Source organism: Martes martes (genome assembly GCF_963455335.1).
Source record: "Martes martes genome assembly, chromosome: 5".
Lineage (NCBI taxonomy): Eukaryota > Metazoa > Chordata > Mammalia > Carnivora > Mustelidae > Martes > Martes martes.
The window spans coordinates 89,823,545-89,845,949 of NC_137892.1; the positions used below are offsets into that span (position 1 = coordinate 89,823,545).

Below are 22,405 nucleotides of genomic sequence, written 5' to 3' on the forward strand. Positions count from 1 at the left end.
GTTTTGTAGTTTCCAGTGTACAAGTTTTTTCATTTGGTTAGAGTATTTCTTCTTTGGTTAAATTCATTCTTATTTATTTATTTAAGAGAGAGAGAAAGCAAGAACGCAGAGAGGGAGAGTATGAGGGTAAAGCAGACACCCCGCTGCGCAGAGAGCCCAATGTAGGGCTCCATCCCAGGACCCTGAGATCATGACCTGAGCTGAGGGCAGATACTTAACCACCGAGCCACCCAGGCTCCCTAGATTTTTTTTAATGTTATTTTTATTTTTATTTTTTTAAAAGATTTTATTTATTTATTTGACAGACAGAGATCACAAGTAGGCAGAGAGGCAGGCAGAGAGAGAGAGAGAGAGATGGGGAACCAGGCTCCACTGAGCAGAGAGCCCGATATGGGGCTCTATCCCAGCACCCTGGGATCATGACCTGAGCTGAAGGCAGAGGGTTTAACCCACTGATCCACCCAGGCGCCCCTTTAATGTTATTTTGAATGGAATTGTTTTCTTAATTTCCCTTTTGGAATCTCTTTTGCTAAAGTATAGAAACACAACTGATTTTTGAGTATTGATTTTTGTCCCTGCAGCTTTGCTTATTAGCTCCAGCAGGTTTCTTGTAGATTCTTCAAGGTTCTCTACATACAAGTTTATGTCATCTGTGAATAGAGATAGTTTTGTTTCTTCCTTTCCAATATGGATATGTTTTATTTTTCTTGCCTAATTGTTCTGGCTAGAACTTTCAATATTAATGTCAAGTATAACTGACACAAGCGGGCATCATTACATTGTTCCTAATCTTGGAAAAAACTTTCAACTTTTCATCATTGATGTTAGCTGTGGGTTCTTCATACATGATCATCTTCATATATGACCTATTTCATGGTAAAGCTCTCTTCCTGGTTTGAGTGTTTATGGAAGAATGTTGGATTTTGTTAAATGCTTTCTGGGTATCAATTGAGATGATCATGGTTTTGGGTCCTTTATTCTATTAGCATGTAGTAAATGGATTAAATTTTACTTGCTGAACCACCCTTTTATTTCTGCGATAAATACCACTCAATCATGTTATACAGTCCTTTTTAATAGGGTGCTCAGTTTGGCTTGCTAGTAATCTTTTGAGGATATTCGCATGTATATTCATATTGGTCTGTAGTTTTCTTGTAGTGTCCTTTTCTTGCTTTGGTGTCACAATCTAGACTCAGAGGACTCAGTGTTCCCTTTTCTTGTTTTTTTTTTTGTGTGTGTGTGTTTTGTTTTTTTTTTAATATTTGGAAGGATTGGTATACTGTTACCTCTCTGAACAGTCACTTTGCTGGCTTAGAAGGCCCTGGGCTGTGTGGCATTGATGGTCCTTATTTGAAATTCTGGCCTTAAATCTGGGCCAGGTCATCTTTTACATACTCTTTTGTCTTAACACCTCCATCTTGACCACTTATCTAGTGAGTCATTCATACTGATGATGCACACTGGCAGGTACTCTGGCAAACAGGGTGAAGTTGATAAGTTGGACTTGAAGATTGCAGCTTTGCCCTTGTACTTTTTCTTTGGGCTGATGAATGGATGGTCTGTTCCTGGGCTTGCTAGACAAGAGCAAGGCCTCTGAGCCATCCCAAGGACCAGATCAAGTCAACAGACAAGGGAGTGGGTTCCATGTTGAAGATAATATTTATTTTTTAAAGATTTACTGATTTGAGAGAGAGAGAGAGAGAACACACACACACACACACACGCATGCAAGTCGGGGGAGGGACAGAGGGAGAGAATCTTCAAGCAGACTGCCTGCTGAGTGTGGAGCTGGATGTCAGGCTCAGTTTCACAACCCATGAGATCCTGGCCTGAGCTGAAACCGAGAGTCAGATACTTAACCAACTGAGCCACTCAGGCGCCCCGAAAATAGTATTTATTTTAAATGTTTTCTCACACAGCTAACGTTTCAGGAAGAAAGACTCCATTGAGCATAGCTTCTTGTAATTCTAATTTCGTATCTGATCTTAGAGGTAGTCACACATACTATTTTTCAAAGTAGTATTTCATACACGTGTGCTGTTATGTTCTGCTTCTGCTTAAAAATATGTATCTGTTTTCCTGTATCATCACTATCCATACGTTCACCTATTTAAAATTTTTTTCATCTGTTTTAATGACAACACTGTTTTCCATTGTGCTGTTCCAGATGACCCCCCCCCACCCTTTTAAGATTTTATTTATTTGACAGAGATAGAAAGAGCAAGAGAGAGAGAGGAAGTGTGTACTAGCTGAGGGAGAGGGACGAGTGACTCCTCGCTGAGCAGGGAGCTGGACGCAGGGCTCCATCCCAGTACCCTGAGATGATGACTTGAGCCAAAGTCACACGTGTAACCAGCTGAGCCACCCAGGTGCCCCGATGACCCCTTTTAAATTTAAAAAAAAAAAAAAAATTATTTATTTATTTGAGAGGGGGAGAGAGAAAAAGAGCAAGAGCAAGTGAAAGCACAAGGGCTGGGGGAAGGAGAAGCAGACTCCTCTTTGAGCAGGGAGCCCAATATGGGGCTGGATCCCAGGATGCTGGGATCACAACCTGAGCCAAAGGCAGCCGCCTAACCAACTGAGCCACCTGGGTGCCCCCAGATGACCCCTTTTTAGATTGTTGATTTTATTCCATCAACAGGTACTTTTGAGTGCCAGGCACAGTGTTGGGCAGTGGAGATACAGCAGTATACAATTATTCCTTCCTTATGGAGCTCCTAATCTGGTAGGGTCTAGTTATTAAAGGCCCATGAAATGGAATTTCATTGGGCATGTAACAGCCTTAGAGAGGATGACAAGGTTGTGTAGTCCCCAGCTCCAGCTCCTATCATTGCTTTCCAAAAAACAAGTGAGACCTTGGCAGGACAGGGGCATTTCTGCTCGTGAAGCCCAGGATGGGGAGCCCTGGGACAATGGCAGAGTCATCTCTGAAATGGGGCTGTCGCAGCGGGGAAGACTGCTGTTTCCTAGGCAATACTCTGCTTAATATTTTTAGTGCGTGGTCACGGCAGAACTAAATGTGGTTTCTGATCCCAAATTGGTAATAAATGTAGACATATTTAGAGTCAGAAACAATGCATTTAAAATCCTCTGCTCCTTAATGGTCCTGCCAAGTGCTGAGTTTAGGTTTCTTTGTTTCTTGGCTACCTACCCAGCCTCCCACCATCTCTTGGAGAAGGCGCCTGGTTTTTCTTTGGGTGTTAGGTGGGATTGTGAAAGCCGTGAGTTATGGCTCCCAGAGCTTTATTGAGAGGCATCTGATTTTTGTGTTTCTGCCCACGTATGTAAATGTGTACATTTTAAAATTCATCCCTCTTTCAAGTTTTTAAGGATCTGGGATTATAAATAGTCTTGGACTCTAAGGCATGTTAAAAATAAAATATGATGTTTCAGTTGCCGATTTACCTGGAAGACGGAGTCATTGCCAACGTGGTAGTAGCGAGTTCCATGCTTGGTGACCTGTCCTCATGCTGCACTAATTTTTTCTGTAAGTTAATGCTGTTTTCTTCGGGCTCCTGAATTAGCTTAAGGAAGAACCTAATTGTTGCTCCTCTCATCATTTTGAAGTTGTAATTGTGTTGTAATTGCCTAGAACAGTATACATTTTCTTGTTCCATATTTCTTAAGAGGGCTTTCTTTTTGGTGATTGTACCATCTGAAACTCATTTGTGGAAGGGTTATGTTACCCACTAATGGTGAATGGGGCATCAACTACCTGAGGACAGTGATGGTTCTGTAGTATGGTGCTCAGTGTTCTGTTCCTGTAGTATGTTCTGGTTTATGGTATGTCTGGTTCTGTGATATGGTGCTCAGTGTGTTCCGGAGACTGAGGATAATGGTAAATTATCTTTGTGAGGTACCTGTTTCTAGAGTGGAATGCTGAATGCCTATAATCCAAAGTGCCAGAATGGCTAGCATAGAATAAGGGTTGCTGTACTTATGGATTTGCAGATGGTCCTTTTAGAGTTATGGACAGGGAGTTGTACCTTCCTTCCCCTTATCATTTCACTAAGAGGACTTGACCTTCTCTGGAAGCTTGGAGGCCGCAGGGAAGGGAAAGATGAACTCCGATTCTGCCTCAGGTTGTATATGGATGAGTGTGTGAAAGTCCCCGGTTTTCTTTGAGAGCAGGCTATAGAGAAAACCCATTGTTCTTACTATTAGGAGATCCATTTATTATTTTAAAGGAGAGGGAAGAAGGAGGACCTGGTGCCTTACTCTCTGGATGCCAGCTGACCCTATCTAGGGTGGTCCAAATAGTCTAGGTCTGCTGAATTCGGCCCGGCTGTTCCTGTCTTCTCTATTGTCCCCTTAGAAGTATTGGAGTTTGGAGACAGGACTGAGTCACCAGTAAGTGACTATTCTTTTTTTTTTTTTTTAAGATTTTATTTATTTATTTGACAGCACAAGCAAAGGGGAGTGGTAGGCAGAGGAAGAGGGAGAAGGAGGCTCCCTGCTTGATGTGGGGCTCAGTCCCAGGACCCTGGGATTATGACCTGAGCTGAAGGCAGTCACTTAACCACCTGAGCCACCCAGGTGCCCCTGAAATGACCATTCTCAGTCATTTCTTTAGTGGACACTGATGCAGATCCAGCCAGCAATGCTGAGGTTTCCATGGAAGTGCCTTCCATGGAAGTGTAGTCCAGATGGCTCAGGGAAACTGAATTCCAAGGAGAGACTTGGCTGTTAGAACACAAGACAATTCTGTAAGAGAATGAAGCTTTCACTGCTTTTGTTTATCCTATCCTTGGCTTGGAATTTTCTCTCAGAATAGTTGTTAATGAGAGCTACAAGCTTCTTGAGCCCTTACTTAGTGTCAGGCACTGTGCTGTATGCTTCTTCATAACATCTCACTTAATACAGCCATTCTACAAAGTAAAGTGGTTACTATCAAGTCCTTTAGTAGATGAAGGAGTTGAAACCTGGAGAGGTTAAGCAGCTAGTTGAGAGTCCTGCAACAAGTCCAGGATACCTGGGTTGAAATCCAGAGCCCACAATCTTTTCATTACATCAGAGTGGAGATGGTGTAGAGTAGAGCTTCTAGTACCCCTTGCTTTTATCAGACACAGGCCCATCACTCTTAGGACCTCAGGCAGGGTCAGGGAGCAAGTATAAGGAGTAGGTCTCCTTGCCCACTCTTTGCTGGGAGTTTGTCATCTAGGGCCTAAGGGAAGTACAATGAGCTGGTCTGGGATATTTCTCTAACTCACCTGGTCACTTACTGGTGTGCTTAGGCAAATGACAATCACCTTTTTGGGCTCCATTTTCTTCTGCCATGAAGAGGTGATCTGTCCTCAGTGTTCCCTACATGCAGAATGGGGATGTCATGATCACAGAGTAGATGGAAATGAGCTTGGATATCATCTTGGCCAATGTAGTTGCCCCTCCCCTCTGCCGAGTTCTTGGCAGACAGTTGGGCATACATGAAGGGAGTGTGTGGGGTTGGAGAGCAACAATATTTGTCCTTCCTGTTCAGTTGGGAACCCTACATAATGGGAGTTTAAGAGGTCAAACCACACAGAGTGCCAGTGATCTGGTTGCAACATGAGTTAAGGGTGTTCTTCCTCTTGAATGTCTGTGTCTCATATGTCGGCTGGTCTGTGCCAAGGGCATCCACCAATCAAAATGTACTGTGTGTGTGTGTATATGTGTGTGTGTATGTGTATATGTGTGTGTGTGAAGCTTGGACATGGTAGAGGTGGGTCTTTCCACAAGAGGGCCCCAGTAAACTCATTTAAAATTTTTTCTCCTAACACAAAATGTGTGCCTTTGTATTCACGCTGCTGTAGAATAAGTAAAATGAATCCAATTTCTGTGGCTGATTCATAGGCCACTGGAAAGGCAGCATGGCCTGTGGAAAGAGGATGGGTTCTGGGCCAACTGGCTTTGATTCTTGACTACTACTCTCTGGCTGCATGATCTTGGGCAAATTATTTAACTTTTCTGAATTTTAGTCCCTTCATGGGCAGACTGAGGAGCATATTAGAACCCTATCAGAGAGTTGTTGAGAAGAGTGAATGAGCTTAGAACTTTGCTTGGAACATAGCAAGTGCTTTATAAACACTAACTATGATTACTATGAGACAGAATTTATTTCCCTATGGGCGGCCCAGATAGTGCATTTGAATCCTAGGGGATTTGGTGTCATTGAGGTATTTCTCTCCATCCCATATTACAAAGTACCAGAACTAAAGCTTCTGAGCAGTCTGAGGCATGGCCGAGAGCTAAGAGAAGGTGGAGTTGTGTCTAATGGGAGTTTGTTCTTGATGGTTTGCTTCCCTGCCCCCTTCTTTTGCTGGTGTGACTGTGCCTGTCATTATCCTGAGGATTTGTGTGTTAGAGAAGGTAGTTCTACACCACCGTAAGAACCTTTCAATGGCTTTAGAGGATCCATCTGTAGGATCTGACCATTGGAGTCGATTTTTTTCTCTGTTATCATTAAGACTTGAATGATAATATTGAAAAAATTGGATTTACAGAAGTGGCCCCAATCTCCAAACTTAAGTGGACTCACTCAAGCTTTCAGAGGATTCTACTTATGTGCCTCTATTTCTTCTCACATGTGCCCTCTTTTGCAGGGCCCTCTGGCTGCCTCATTGCCAAATCTAGTGGCCTTTTATATCCTCATACTGATCTCTTGACATTATTGCCTATAGCTTGAATTTCTCAGGGTTCTCTCCTCTGTTGACCTGTTTGATTCTGCACTATTGTTTTTGTTCCTTGTTTGATAACGTTGCTTGCTTTGCTTTCTTCTTAAACTCCAGCCATCATGTGAAGATTATTCTTGCTCATTGTTCCTATCCCTCTGGGTTTCTCTCTAAGACAGGGACTCTATTCTTGTTGCTTTGCTTATTATCTCTGTGGTTATGGTACCAAAGTTCTGACCCTGCCCTGGCCTTCTGTACCTCTTTGTCTTTGGTAGGTGTGAAGTTGCCAGAGCAGAGCTTTCCTGGATCTACTGACAAGCTTCAGGCCTAAAGGCATTGAACCCTGGTTATCCTTTTTTTTTTTTTTAAAAGACTGTTTTTGTCAGAGAGGGAGAGCATGTACACAAGGAGGGGGAATGGCAGGCAGAGGGAGAAGCAGGCTCCCCGCAGAGCAAGGAGCCTGATGTGGGACTGGATCCCAAGATCCTGGGATCATGACCTGAGCAGAAGGCAGACACTTAACCAACTGAGCCACCCAAGTGTCCCCTGGTTATTCTTCATGTAGTCAGCGAGTGCCTGCTATGTCTTCTAGGTCTTCAGCAGATCTAATGAAGATTGAATCTTAAATTCCCTTCTAGCATTCAGATTTATTGAAGGCTGTGGTTGAGTAGCATAGGTGTGGAGAGGGCTAGGCTCGGCTTCTATTTGCTTTGTCCCTTTTGGTTTTGCTCTCTTTTTTGTTTGTCACTTGATTTCTTTCAGCTGATGTCACTGTCTTTTGTCTGTGAAATTGCAGTTTTTTGCTAATATGCTTAGTTACCCTCTTAAAGATCTGTTTTCTCCCCTCCTGGAATAGGAATGGGATTGGTCATGTTCCTCAGCTTTTGGAGTACAGAGTATTGAGATGGGGTCAAGAATGCTTTCGTCCTAGGGGCGCCTGGGTGGCTCAGTGGGTTGAGTCTCTGCCTTAGGCCCAGGTCATGATCTCAGGGTCCTGGGATCGAGCTTCGCATCAGGCTCTCTGCTCAGCAGGGAGCCTGCTTCCCCCTCTCCCTGCCTGCCTCTCTGCCTACTTGTGATCTCTCTCTCTCTTTCTCTCTCCCTGTGTCAAATAAATAAAATCTTAAAAAAAAAAAAAATGCTTTCGTCCTATTTCATCCCATTCCATGTTGCTCTAGTTCCCGCTGGGCTTCTGGAGTCCTTCGTGGTTCCATGTACTCTCTGGTGGGGCCAGTATCTGTCCTTACATTGCTACTGAAAGGGCTCTCTTGGGCACTTTTTTGAAGGCCGAATGAATGAATTTTAGCTTTGTAGCATTCTGTTGAGGCAGAAGCTTAGGTCTCCTGTGAACCTCCTTCCTCCAATAGCCTCCTCCAATCACTTTCCTTCTTGGGTACCTTGGGTCTGTTGAGAGCAATCTCTGTTTGCTTGGCCCTAGGCATGACTTCAATATTGGGGACACATATTGTCCCCATTTACGCAAATGGTCAGTGGTTAAGGATATTCCCTGTCCAGCCTCCCAGCCAGTTATCTGGGCTGGGCTGGGATTGGAAGCCACTTTTCTTTTGCTGTCCAAAGGCTCTTTGGATTTAATTGCTGTTTACCTCCTGACTTTCTATTTAGTTTATGTCTTAGGGGGAAAGAGGCTGTTTGCTTGACTGTTCCAGACTTACTTCTCCTGTCCTTTGAATTTTTCTTTAAAAACCCATTTCTTTTTCTAAGCTTTTGCACATTGTTTTCTCTTGTTAGGGCTGTCCTTTCAGTGTCCTTTTTGCTTTGTTTCTTCAGCTTCATATTTGTTCAAATTAGGCAGCAAGTTTCTGTTTGTGTAGAGGTGAGTGACTCTGTGTGTGTGTGTGTGTGTGTGTGTGTGTATGAGTTTGTGCAGCCCATAAATAGTAATGAACGTGTGTCTGTAGGAAGAGCTCATCCTCTAACCTTCAGTCTGGAAAGCAGAAGGTTGTTTCACAGCTGTTCCTGCAGCCAGCAGTTCTATGTGAAGGTGGCCTGGCTCTCTGGACACTTGTATGCTGGGAAGAGTACTGAGTGCTCTGGGTCTGCCTAGGGACTCAGCAGAAAACTGGCTTTCATCTCTCCATTTTTGGAGGGGGGGTCGGGGAGGAGGAGGGGGGAGTTGTCCTATAACATCTGTTTCTTTCACCTTCTGGGAGTAGATACCCAACAAAAGGCTTTGGTCCTGAAGTTTGAGGTATAGGATCAGCTAAAGGATGTGTAGCTCCTGCAGAAGGCAGAGTTCTAGAGAGTGGTTCCAGGGCACCTGGCCTGGCCCTGATGACCTGTGTAGGTCCAAGAGCTAGTCATCATCCCTACTCTAATGGTAAGTAGGTACCAGATGCTTTATTAAGCACTTGCCATATATTTATTTAATCCTCTATAACACTCTTTGAAGTGGGAGCTCTTATTATGCCCATTTTACAGATTAAGAAACTGAGGCCTAGTATAGTTATGTTCAAGATCACATAGCTAGGAATTGACAGAGCTAAGAACTGGCCTTAGGTAATTCTGCCTTTAAATTCATGTATTATACTTTCTATCCAGTGTTTTTATTTCTTTGCTTCAGTTTCCTTCTTTTAAGATGGAAGTTGAAATTCTTGTCCTTTCTCTTCTAGATTTGGGGAAACAAATACACGGACATACACTGTAGGTTAAGACTATGAGCATTTTCTGAGATGGGGTTCAGAGTGCTCCCAGATAGCCTGCTGAGGTGGTTCTGTCTGCCCAGCACATTTTTGACCTTTTCCTGTTCTCCTTGTGCTCTACCCCTGAGACGAGAGCAGCCACTGTCCGTGGGGCCAGCCAGCCATGTAAGACGCTTTCAGAGATCCAGCAGTCCCACTTTGCCTTCCTCTGTTGGCTCTTTGCCATCCTCATCACATTCTTTTGTTTTCTTGCCTTTGGAGAAGATAAAAGTTGTGGGATAATGGTTGGTTTTTTAAAACTTTTATTTTCTTAAGGCAGCCGGTTAGCTCAGTTGGCTAGAGTGTGGTGCTAATAAAATTTTTATTTTCTTTTTATCCAGTGCCTAGTCCTTTCCCCCAGTTCTGTCTGAATGGAATAAAGGACATGATGCACCAAGAGAGGCAAGGGCTGGTGAGTCCAAAGGCCTCCTCCCACCCTTGCCCCAAGCATCTGCTCCAGTAAGCTGTACAGTTCAGTCAGCTGAAAATACAGATTGCTGAAAGCATCCACCCTCTATTAAAGTAGAGGTGCAGCCTACAGGTGGCCAGTTTTGATAGGAAAAAAATGGGCATTTTAAGTCCTAATTATCTTTTTTGTCCTAAAGCCCAAGGATACCTAAGGAAAGAGCTATTGGTAGAACATTGAAATGTGTTTCCTTTCCCAGATCGAGTGGTGGTGGTTCAAGTCAGAAGAAGATCATAAATGTAAAGATGTTGCTCTGTGCTCCAGTGAGAGCCAAGGATGATGGGAAGATTGTTTTATAGTATGTGCAGGGATAGGTGATCAGGCAAATCCAGGGTTAGTGGGTTTTGGGAAGGTTTGGAAAGGGCACTAACTGCAGGCCGGGTGTGCCAACTATGCCTCAAAGGGGCACCATGACTTTGGCGTTACTTACATCAGTGTACTGAGGTGTTCTCTTGGTGCTGCTGTTGCTGCCTAAGTCCCTGGTTGTGTTGTGAGCTGTAAAACATAGCTGTGTGCCACTTCCTCTTTCCTTCTTTCCATCCACCCCCCAGCCCCCTGCATTCTGAGCATGAAGCCCAGAGAAAACTGTGCCTGCATGTTCTCCACCTGCTGCTACTTGAATAAGGCCCAAGCCTAGGTTGACATGGCTACAGGCCAGGCCTCAGCAGGACGGAGGACACCATTCCCCATGGCTCTGTGTTGCACTTGCTTTTAGGGTATCCCTGCAAAGCCTGGGAAGCTGTCTCATTCCTTTCTCCCAGCCTCACTTCTCCTAGCTCTGTCTCCTGGCACCTCCTCCCTGCAACATGTTCTTTCTCTCCCTGTGTTTCATGGAGAAATATATGGAGGCAATAAATAGGTCAGGTGTGCAGTCCATGTGGAATTATTGGGGGGGGGTGGAGATGAAGGATCTATTTGCAAATCGATTGCTCATCCTTAGTATTGGCATAAAATGCATCTGAGGGCGTTAGTGTGTGTGCAGGAAATGGAGGTGGCTGGGAGCCCTGTGGGAGCTGCCATTTCTCTTGCTGCCCCCCCCCCCCGACTCCAGGAGGTAGGGAAGCTGCTGTGTGTGTATCAGCTGCCCCCAACCTCTTTTGCCTCAGTCTCTTCTGTATTTCTTCCTGCTGCTCATTTGTCTTCTTTGCCCTTGACTAATTCATTCTCATTTATCTCTTCCTCTTCATCTTTTCTCCCAACATCAATTCCAGTATTTATTCCTGGCTGTGAGAAGGGAGTGTTTAACTGTGTGTGTGTCCATTCATGTACAGATGAACACTACTCTTCATGCAGGGAGGGAAATCTGTGGCTTTGGGGATAGTCTTTGTTTTCTCTTATGGCATATTTCCCAGTAATGCACCCCGTTCCCGTTTTTGATTCTCCTTTTCCCCACAGGCAAGCCTGTGGATTAAGAAAGGTGTGGGGCATTAGAGGAATCTCTAGGGAACATTATGTGTTCTCAGGACCCATCTCCCTGGGCCTTTCCAGCCTTTTCAGTCATGATGTGGAAGCCTCTGCTCCTTGTTCATCCTCACCCAGGCTGCCGCCCCCCCCCCCAAACCCCCCCAAGCCAGGCACGGTCAGGTACCTGTCCAGAACCTAATGCTGTGTTGTGAACTCACTCCCTGTCTTTCAGTGTGATTGGTGCCCCAGGGAACCAGGTTGCTGGGGAAAGCTCATGTGGCACTCCGCCGTTCCATTTTGTCGACGAAAAAAGAGGGGAGAAGCTGGCAGAAAGCAAAGGCTTTTGCTGCTGGGTGAGTGTAGCAGCTATTTTTAGTGCCCAAGCCTTTGCTTTTCCATTTGGCTATGCTTTTTTAGCACAGTGCCAGTCCAGCAGGGCTGTTTTCCTTTACGGCTCCAGATGTCCTTAGGGAAAGTTTCTGTTGGTGGCTGAGAAGGTGTGGGCTGAGCAAGGGGTAATAACTGCTGAGAATGGGTTCAGACAGGGCTTTGGGTCCCACTGCAATCCTGTTATAGGACCAATTTCCTGAGGTGGAGGTGGAATGCAGAGTATGGCAGGAATAGCAAGGAGAAAAGGTAAACACCATACTCTTCAGAGATGTTCCCCTATAATGAACACAGTTAAGCCTCTGTTGAGTAAACAGCCTAATAAGGTGTATTAGGGCTGAGTGACCAACATGCAAACCTTTTATAAGGGTCTGGACTAATGCTGACATGTTCTGACTTTTTCTAAGGCTTCTTAAAAATTTTTAGCTTGTTTTATTTTTTTCTTTTTGCCCTTCTTTCCTAGATCATTTGCCAATTTTTTTAAAGTACCCGGGTTTCTCTTCATTTTTTTCATGTTTTATTTAAATTCCAGTTAGTGAATATACAGTGTAATATTAGCTTCAGGTATATAGTATATATAGTGATTCAGCAATTTGGATTAAGTTCTCTTGACTGCCACTCTAGTGTACTGACCAAAATTGTTTCACCGAGAAACCCATTAAGCATTAACTCCCCTGGTAACCCGTAATCTACTTTCTGTCTCTCTGAATTTGCATGTTGAAGAGAATTCATTTAAGTAGATTCATAACAATATCTTTTCTTTTGTGTCTAACTTACTTCACTTGGCATATAATTTTTTCAAGGTTGATTCATGTTGAGGCATGTATCAGAATTTCATTCTTCTTATGACCAAATAATATTCCATAAGTGTGTATATACAATATTTAAAAAACTCCATCTGTTGATGGACATTGGGGTTGTTTCCACCTTTGGGCTATTGTGAATAATGCTGCTATGAACATTCACTTGGAAGTATCCGAGTCACTGTTTTCAGATCTGTTGGGTGGATAAATACCTCGGGGTGGAATTACTGGATCATAAAGTAATTCTGTGTTTTACTTTTTGAGGGACGACCAAACTTTGTCCCACAGCATTTTACATTCCCACCAGCAGTGTATAAGGGTTCCAGTTTGTCTGCATCCTTGTTAATATAGGTTATTTTCCTTTAAAAAAAAAACAAACAGGGCACCTGGGTGGCTCAGTGGGTTGGGCCTCTGCCTTCGGCTCAGGTATGATCTCAGGGTCCTGGGATCAAGCCCCACGTTGGGCTCTCTGCTCAGCGGGGATCCTGCTTCCTCCTCTCTCTCTGCCTGCCTCTCTGCCTACTTGTGATCTCTCTCTCTGTCAAATAAATAAATAAAATCTTAAAAAAAAAAAAAAATACAGCCACCATAGTGGATGTGAAGTAGTAAATATGTGGTTTTGGTTTGCATTTCCTTAATGATTAATGATGTTGAAAATATTTTCATGTCTCTATTGGCATTTGTATATCTTCTTTAGAGAAATGTCTGTTCAAGTCCTTTGGCTATTTTTAATTTGGGTTGCTTGGTTGTTTTTGTTGTTGTTGAATTGTAAGACTTGTTGATATATTCTGGTTATTAAACCCTATCAGGTGATTTGCAAGTATTTTCTCCCCTTTTCTTGGTTGTCTTTTTACACTCTTGATAATGTCTTTTTTTTTTTAATGTTTATACATTTTATGTCATTTATTTTTATTTTTAAAAAATTTTTAATTTTTTATTAACATATAATGTATTATTAGCCCTAGGGGTACAGGTCTGCGAATCGCCCAGTTTACACACTTCACAGCACTCACCATAGCACATACCTTCCCCAGTGTCCATAACCCAACCACCGTCTCCCTACACCCACTCCCAACCCTCAGTTTGTCTTATGAGATTAAGAGTCTCTTATGGTTTGTCTCCCTCCCGATCCCATCTTGTTTCATTTTTTCTTCCCTACCCGTCAACCACCCCCCCCTTTGCCTCTCAACTTCCTCATATCAGGTAGTCTTGATAATGTCTTTTGAGGCATAAAGGTTTTTAAATATTGCTGGTGTTCAATTTACTTACTATTTTTTTAATCACCTTTGGTTTGGGTGTCCTTTTTAAGAAATTACTGCCAAATCTAAGGTTATGAAGATTTTCTATATGTTTTCTTCTAAAAGTTTAGCACTTAAATTTAATCTTTGATCCATTTTGAGTTAAGTTTTGTATGTGGTGTAAGGGAAGAATCCATCCTATCTTTTGCATGTGGCTATTTACTTGTCTCAGAACTGTTTGTCGAAGAGACTCTTTTTTCCCCATGGAGTGGTATTGGCACCCTTATTGAAAATAAGTTGACCATACATGATTATTTCTGGGTCCTCAGTTCTGTTCCATTGGTCTTTATGTTCTGTCCTTATTGGCTGTACCATACTGTTGTGATAACTGTAGCTTTGTAGTAAGTTTTGAAATCAGGAAATATGCGTCTTCCAACTTTGTTCTTTTTTTTCCAAGATCTTTTTGGTTGTTCTGGGTCCCTTGAAATTCCATGTGTATTTTAGGATGGATTTCTCTATTCTGTAACCAATTGGTATTTTGATGGAGATTGCATTGAATCTACATATTGCTTTGGGTAGTATTGTTATCTTAACAATATTAAGTCTCTAATCATGAACATGAGATACCCTTTTATCCTTTTGTTTTAATTTTCATAGCTACTAGAGCCTGGGCTTCAGGCCTTCCCTTGGCCTCCCAAAATTGGCCATTTGAAAAGCGATGCGTAAGGCTTTGTGGCTTGGGAATATTGAACTTTGCTGGTTGATGGGATACTGATGGCATCTTTCTTCAGGTATAACAGTGAGCATGGTTTAAAAGTGAATGATTATGAAGGCTTAGGAGAATTTGGGCCCAGGTGTGTTCACACACAAATAAATCGGTTAGTTTCTTTCTCTCACTGTCATAGCCAATACCACCCTCTACAACCTGACAACAAGTTGATAATGAGGAAGGAAGGAACCACACCTTTGTATCTCCTATAAGAGTCCTGCCTGGCTCTATGCTTCCAACTAAGGCATGTCTGCCCATGAGTGGCTGAACTCGTTATGGGAGATGGAGGCTTCCTTTAGATCTTATCCTGTGGTAGAAGACCTTTGATAACTCTATGCAGAAAATGTATGTTATCCTTTGAACAAGTGACATCTTGGGAATCACATTGCTGGGGGATCAGGCACCAGCTTCCTGTTGACCTTCTGTTTTTTTTTTTTTTATATTCCTCAGGTCTGTAACTATGGCTACCCAGGGCCTGCCCCCTTCCAGGATGGCTCTTCTGGGAATGCTGCTTGGGCTGCTGATGGCTTCCTGCTTCACCTTCTGCCTCAGTCATCAGAACCCGGTAAATATCTTAGCATAAACAGAAGAATCCTATAAGGTCCAGGAAAGCCTCCATGCCACAAAGACTTCTGTGGGAGTAGGGTGAGCTTATTTTTCTTGCAGGAATGTGGGCAGCACTGGATCAAGGAGTATGTGTACTTCTCCCCCCAAACCCCCACCCTACTCCTCTGGCCTCTGTTAAAGCTCATAGCTTAGTTTCCTTTGGAGAAAATATGATGATGATGGTGATACAATAATAATATCAATAATGATGATGAGTTTATGATGTATTAAGCAGTTTATTAAGTGCTTTATGTGTATTCTCACTTAATCCCCTTAACTATCCTATGAAGTAGGCAACTACAGTTATTATTCTCATTTTGAGAAGGATCCCAAGGCTCAGAGACATTAAGTAACTTGGCTAGGATCATTCAACCAGTTTGTGGCAGAACTGGGAAGGTCAGGATTTTCCCCAAGAGCTGGTTGCTTGTGTGGTGAGCACCAAGTAAGACTCTGCTTCTTCCTCTACTCCTGTCTTCCTTGTGCTTTCTCTGTCTGTTTCTCTGTTCTCTATCCTTCTCTCCTTTTCTCCCTATTCTTTCTAGGCCTCTCTTCATTAACCTAGACCTGACTGCTCAGGGTTTCTGTCACTGCCACAGGCAGGAGTAGAGTGCCCGAGAAACCTCTGAGCTTGGCCTGGCTGCAGCATGCCAAGGCTTCTGGCCCTGTTTCGCTGGCTGGCCCTAGGAACAGCCTGCCCTTGACCAGCTCCCAGTGCCCCCTCTTTCCTCTCCCCTGAGAAGCCTTGACTGTCAGCTTTCTGACAGTTTTGCCCTCCCCTGACCACCTTCCCCAACCCCAGGGGCTCCTACTAAATGTTGGGTAAGTGCTGCAGGCTTTGGAGCAGGAGGGCCTTGAAGTGCAAATGACAATTGTGATGAATTTAATAACAATCCAGCTCAGCTGAGGTTCACCTCTGGCTCATGGCAAGCTTCCACCTTCTCTCTAAAGTCATTTGTTTTCTCTCTGCCTTTCTCCCTACTTTGTGGAGCAGAAGAGAAAGTGCAGTTAGGAGTCAAGAATTCTTTTGAGCTTTTAATGTTACCTAAGATCTTACTGCTGCCTTTTTTTTTTTTTTTTCCCCTTTTCCTCAAGGATAATGAGGATGAGATCCCTTTGGCCCCTGAGGGTGGCACTGGTCACAGCATGAGTTAGGGGCTGTCTTTGTCATAGCCTTGGCCAGGAAAGCACACAAGTGTCTCAAGGGATCCGGGCTGTGTCCCAATTCCCCCCAACCCCCCACCCCAACCTGCCACTCATGAGGATCCAGTGGTCCCCCTCATGAGCTTTAGCAGATGCACAATTAACAAAATCGTGCTGATGGATTTGCTTAAGGACTGTGTTAGTAAGTCCCTTTTGGATAATAGTCCAACCAAATAGATGAGATTTCAGAGCCATAATTATTCTGGCCCATTTATATTAGCTCCATTGAGTCTAGTCTCAGAAAAATGTTAATACCGACTTTCATCAACAGAAGCTACTTTTATCCTTATGTCTGTTCCTAAGCTGTATCCATTTGTCATAATCTTTCATCATGTGCTAAGCACAAGTAGGAGTTGAAGCATCTTTTATCTCATACCATAAAAAATGCTGCCCTGTTGGCATTTAAAATCCAAACTCTGCAGCCAGCCATCATCACAACAGTGGAAATGGGTGGTGGGGGAGGAGGGGGTGGTTATGATCCTTTCTTCAGAGCCCGGAATCCAGGCAAGAGCTCCTGGTGGCCTGGAATTGTCCTCTCCAAGGGCATTTGTGCAGGTTAATGGCCACCCAGGAAGGGTTGTTTGTGTGTATCAGGGTATGGTATGGAACCAACCACTTCTCCTGGCTTCTATCATCCTACCTCTCTGAGATGCCACAGCTTAGGAGCAGTGTGGATGCTGAAGGAGTGTGGTTGTGTGGTATCCTGGACTTCAAGAAGGTAGTGAGTGATGTGGGAGGTAGTGGAACCGGTGGAAGGAGCAGAGACCCTTGGGAAGTTCCCTTTTACCACCTATGTTGGCATTTGGGCCATTTCTGAGCTTTGTTTCCTCATCCAGAAAATAGGCTTGATACCTCTCTGTTAAGATTTCAGTGTAGATGATATGTGATTACATATACAGAGCACCTAGCATTGGGATTGGCAGAGTATGGTCAATAAATGTCAGCTATTATTTTTAGTAAGCGCGTGGCTGCTTTTATGACTTAACGTAGGGCTCTGGCAGGTAGGGGTCCTGTCCCAGAATGTTGCCCTGGCAGTCTGTCTCTGTCACAGCGTCTGTCAACTTAGCATTATTGATTCATTCATTCTCCTGGATCATGAAGTCTTTGGTCTTTAAGAATCTCTTATTCAGATATAAGTGCAAGGAAGTGAGACATGGTAAGCTGTTGTCAGCTAACACCTTAGCTGGAATGTCTTGCCAGTCAGTTGAGAAGAAATTGGTATTTGGAGTGATGGTAGCAGGGAAAAGAGAGTGCTGAGGTTTCAGCGTGGAACAGAGCCCCAAGAAGCCAGCTGAGAGGGCACCAGACATGGGGTTTACTTGAGAGTTGACCAAGGGCTGGCTGACTTCTGTCACCTCTTGGTCTTTTTCTCCTGTTGAGGACACTGCCTGAGCACAGAGAAGCTAGTCTTGCTTGTCCTTTCTCTGGGACTGTGGTTTTTCACTTGGTCCATGGAAGTCTTCCCTTTCCCCTGGGAGGCGGGGGATATGCTGGTAGATATGCAAAGGTGATCTCACTGCCCTCCCCTCCAATTCCCTCAGCATTTAGGGCACAGCCTTTAGGACACATGACTAAGAACAGAAACACTGAAGGGAGTCAAAATTCCTGCATGGGCTTTGGAGCCAGGCAGGCCTGACTTAAATCTCTGCTTTGCTTTTCTCAGCAGTGTGATTTTTGCACAGGCCCCATACCTGTCCTCATCTGTAAAATGGGAATGAAAGTGTGTGCTTCACAGATGAAACTTGGATGAGTTGTGTTGCGTGGAAGGCACTTTATAGCCTGGAGCTATGGATGGTAGCTGCTGTTACCATGATAGCCTCATCCCTGTGATCTGCTTTTTCTCAAAACCTTTTCTGGAATGCCCCTTTTGAACTGACGTCTTCAGTGTTTGTCAGATGTGATTTGGGCAAACAGTCCAAAGTCACTCAGAGTTAGATTTGGTGAATAGGGTGAGCTGATCAGAGGAGCGCCAATTTGTATTACCTGCACTAAAGACGGATTTGTACTGTAAAATAATGGCAGGTTGTGTGTGTGTGTGTGTGTGTGTGTGTGTGTGTGCGCGCGCGCGTGCGTGTGTCTTAAAATCTGGTTCAGAGGTGACACCAAGTGGAAGTTCAAAAAACATTTGAAGCAGTGGTGGGATTATTAGCTCCTTTAGGGCTTGGGGCATGTGGCTCAGTGGTTCATCAGTCTCCTTCCTGAATTTACTTTATTAACCTTAAAAGGAATCTAGAAAAAGAGGCTTTCGCAGCCTCTAGTCAAGAGAATGAACACGGACCAGCCTAGAGTTTGAAGGGCTTTCTGCCATGTTTCCTCATCACCATTCCTGTTGCCTCTTTCTGCTTCTCCTGGAGATGAGAGTTTGGTTGCTTGCTTACAGCCACACCTGCCAGGAGTTACCTGGCTAATAGACTAAAGCAAGAACTGCAGTTTATAGCTTAGAGATGTTTAGTTTGGTCCTCTTAGTGTTCTAAAATAGGAAGAGTTGAGGTAAAAATCTGTTTTTCTGTTTTTCTTTCTTTCATGGCAGTGGTGGACCAGCTGAGTAGCAGCTGTGTTCCTTAGTCAAGGCAGAAGGACTCCAGTTTTCACAGCACAAGCAGTCCCTATTGTTGGACACCCGGCCCTCCTTGGCCCCTTAAGGCATTTGACCCACACACTTTGGGGGTACATTTTATTAACATTCCCCTAGACTCATGGTCTAGTGTATGGTGCTTTTGGCAGAGGCTGACCAGTATGGATGGGCCCTGGATTATAGGCTTTGGGTACTTTGTGGACAAGGTAGTCTTTGTTCTAGAATGTGGGGGCTACTCCCTGGGTTGTAGCAGGTGTGGCTACGTTGGACTTGCCTCACTCCAAGGCATCCAGAACATATACCTGCCTGTGGGAGAGGGTTGTTCCTTTATTCCTTTGTTCTTGGATGATGGTAAATTAAGAATTGTGCTGGGCATAGGGGTACTGTGGTGAAAGAGACGGACACAAAGCCTGCTCTTAGGAAATCCAGCTTTTGGCCAGTGTCTCCTGCCATTCTGTCTTTATTTTAGTCTCACAAGCATGGCTGCTCTTTTGCTCCTAGTTTTCTTTTGAGCTCAGATCTATGCAAACTCTATGTTGAAGGGATACAAGAGGTTTGATGGGCCAGGCAACTCAGGTGTCCACAACCCAAACCTGACCTGAGTCATGTCATTGTGTAGTCACTATTGGAGGTCATAGCACAGACTCATCCAACCTGTAGTCTATGGTTGTCTTTATAAGTGATAAGAGTAGGGCGCCTGGGTGGCTCAGTGGGTTAAGCCTCTGCCTTTAGCTCGGGTCATGATCTCAGGGTCTTGGGATCGAGTCCCGCGTCGGGCTCTCTGCTCGGCAGGGAGCCTGCTTCCTCCTCTCTCTCTGCTTGCCTCTCTGCCTGCTTGTGATCTCTGTCTGTCAAATAAATAAAATAAAATCTTTAAAAAAAAAAAATAAGTGATAAGAGTAATGGCTACCCAGAACTAGTGGTTTACAAGGTGGTGCCTTGTCTCATGATGAGCTAGATGTTGCTATTACTTTTGCTTCACAACTATGAAAATAGGTTTAGAAAATTGAGTAAATTTCCGGGAGTCACAAGAAACTAGGATTCGAATTTCTGGTTATGTGATGTGGAGCTTGAGTTCTTAACCACTGTGCTGTAGTCTTTGCCTCTCTTTACTTGTGACATGATTTGAGGGCTTCTTCTTGTCCGAGATCTCTTCCTTACAGGTCCTGAACAAGATCTGAAGTCCTGCCATCTGAATTCCATGCCTTTATTTCTTAATAATGTAAAATGTAATTTCTTAAAATGTAAAAGTCCTTGGAGGGGCTTTCCATTATCATCACCATTAACTAAACACCTTGCCCTTTCCTTTGACAGTTACTGAAAGGTCAGACCCTCAGGTACTGGGTAGGTGGGGATACCTATCTGAAGCTGGGATTCTGCTTGGAAGAGATGCATTGCTACCTCCCATTCAAGGTTAGGCTTGTTGGGAAACCAAAATGAGATGTGTGTAAAGGTCCTAGCTGAGGTGTTTGGGTTCATAGGAATTCACAAAATGTGCTCCCGTTATTACAGGAAGGCTGAAATAACCTCCCAGTGTGCTAGTGGGGGTTTCTCCTTGCTATCCAGAGCTCTGGAACCCTCTGGTTCCAGTTTCCTGAGGCCCTACTGCTTTTATGCAAGAAAGGTTTAAAAATGGGACAGGAAGAATGGGAAGCCGGGAAGAAGCAAAATGAGTAATACTTGGTATTTATCTTGCATCTCTGTCTCCTGAGCTCAAAGTGCTCCACAGACACCATCTCATTAATCCTCCATGCTCTCCATGGGGTGGAAGGAAACAGGTTTTAGGAATTAGTTTTCAGCTTTGGCTTCTTCCCCCTTCACCTCAGCCGGACTCCCAGCTTCCCACTTGGCAGCCCTTTCACCCTGGGTTGTTATGTCCCAAGGGGTCATTTATGCCCTGTAGGCACCCCGGAGAATTGCCAGGCCCTGTTGGGCCCTGTAGGTATCAGTTGGGCCTCAGCTGGCAGGTTTTGTCTGTCTGGGGTGGCCATTTGAGGACCTATTCTCCCATTCATGTGTGCATTTCTTCTTTTAAATACATCTTTTTTATTTGTAAGAGCAATTAGGTGAGAGTTTCAAATGTCACACAGTGTAGTAACAGGGCAAGTAAAAAGCAAAAGGCTCTTACTGTCTTCTTTTGCCAACCCCTCTCCCTAGGTTGTTCCCTTAACCCCCTTGAGATAGTAATGAACTGGGACACCTGGGTGACACATTTGGTTAAGCATCTGCTTTTGGCTCAGGTCATGACCCCAGGGTCCTGGGATCAAGCCCCATTTCTCCTTCTCCTCCCTGCTTGTGCGTGTTCTCTCTCTTTCAAATAAGTAAATAAAATAAAATTTAAAAAGTGATAGTAATGAACTTTGTGGAGTTTTTCCTTACTCATATACACATAACACCTGCTGTGTTGATGTAACTGTATCACCTCACTCATACTTGTTATGAGGCTAACCTTGTGAAGGGTCCGGACAAGGCTGGGGAGGAGAGGAGGATGGAGGAGAAAGGTATACCACCCAGGCCATGTTCTTTGTTTACCTGGTACCTTGCTATGGTGGGTCATGCCCTGTGTTTTCCTTTCTCTGAAGGAGTTTGCGCTCACCAGCCCAGAGAAGAGCAGGACCAAAGAAGCAGACAGAAAGGAAACCACAGCAGAAGAGGAGCTGGACTCCGAGGTCCTAGAGGTGTTTCATCCGACCCATGAGTGGCAGGCCCTTCGGCCAGGTACCAAACCCAGCCCTCTCCCTGTGAAACACACTCTGAATTCTAAGTGCATATGTCCTTCGTCCCCACAGGGCTGCTTTGGAAGAGCAGTCACTCTGTGGCCCACTGGAGGAGAACAGTGTGGTCCTTCCAAGTGGCGACTGCTGCTGCGGGGCTTAGGGACCTCCGTTTTCCAGCAGAGCAGAGATTGTGGCATGTTATTGCCATGAAAGGAAGGCAGGTGGTGGGTGGCTGAGCGTTCTGAGCAAGTGATTGAAAACTTTCTTTCCTTGTGCTTCGGAAACACAGGAGAGGCAGTGACATGTGCCTCACTCTGCAAATGCTATTTTAGGCTCTGCTGCTCGGCTCAGTGCAGCTGAAATATTGTTCACGGGAGAGTACTGAGCACCGGTGCGGGGCAGGAGTGTTCTGTTGCTAAAAGAACCTGTGCCAAGAAACAGGGGCTGATCCTGGCCTGGTTTCTAAATGGGGCATCCTCAGAAAGAACAACTTTCTAGCCCTTTTATGAACCTGTGCCCATGGCTTAGAAAGTAATGAGCATTTGTGGAGAGTTCACCATATTCAGGTACTGTGTTAGGTGCTGAGTGTGCATAATTCCGTTCAATCTTCACAACTGTAGGAACTATTATTGTCTGGGTTTTCCTGTGAAAACACTGAGGCTCGTTGACCTGTGTCATTCAGCTGACGTGTCCTAGGTCACTGAACACGGAGCCTCTACCCACTTTCCTCCCCACTGTCCTTCTCTTTCCAACCTTACTGACTGTAGCCCCACTATGGGGACACTTGGGTCTGTTCTCCAGAGTGGGCTGTTAGCACTGTGTGCTGTGGCAAGGTGGATGGCCAGCCCTGGCAGCTGCCACTGTGGTTTGGTCTGCTCCGAGCCAGTATTCATC

At 44.4% G+C, this 22,405-nt stretch overlaps 1 protein-coding gene across 8 annotated transcripts in view; it reads left to right on the forward strand.

The window, feature by feature from the left end:
* SIL1 (SIL1 nucleotide exchange factor) overlaps positions 1-22,405 on the forward strand; it is a 216,377-nt gene that overhangs the window by 38,503 nt on the left and 155,469 nt on the right. For 4 of the 8 annotated variants that reach the window (XM_080803525.1, XM_080803529.1, XM_080803527.1 and 1 more), the window contains 2 exons: positions 14,864-14,978; positions 21,377-21,512. In XM_080803525.1, the coding sequence (XP_080659651.1) occupies positions 14,874-14,978; positions 21,377-21,512 (241 nt within the window). In that variant the 5' untranslated portion in view covers positions 14,864-14,873. Of the gene's footprint in view, positions 1-11,448; positions 11,570-14,863; positions 14,979-20,113; positions 20,208-21,376; positions 21,513-22,405 lie in introns of those variants that run through there. The other 4 variants (XM_080803526.1, XM_080803528.1, XM_080803531.1 and 1 more) reach the window with 2 other exon arrangements.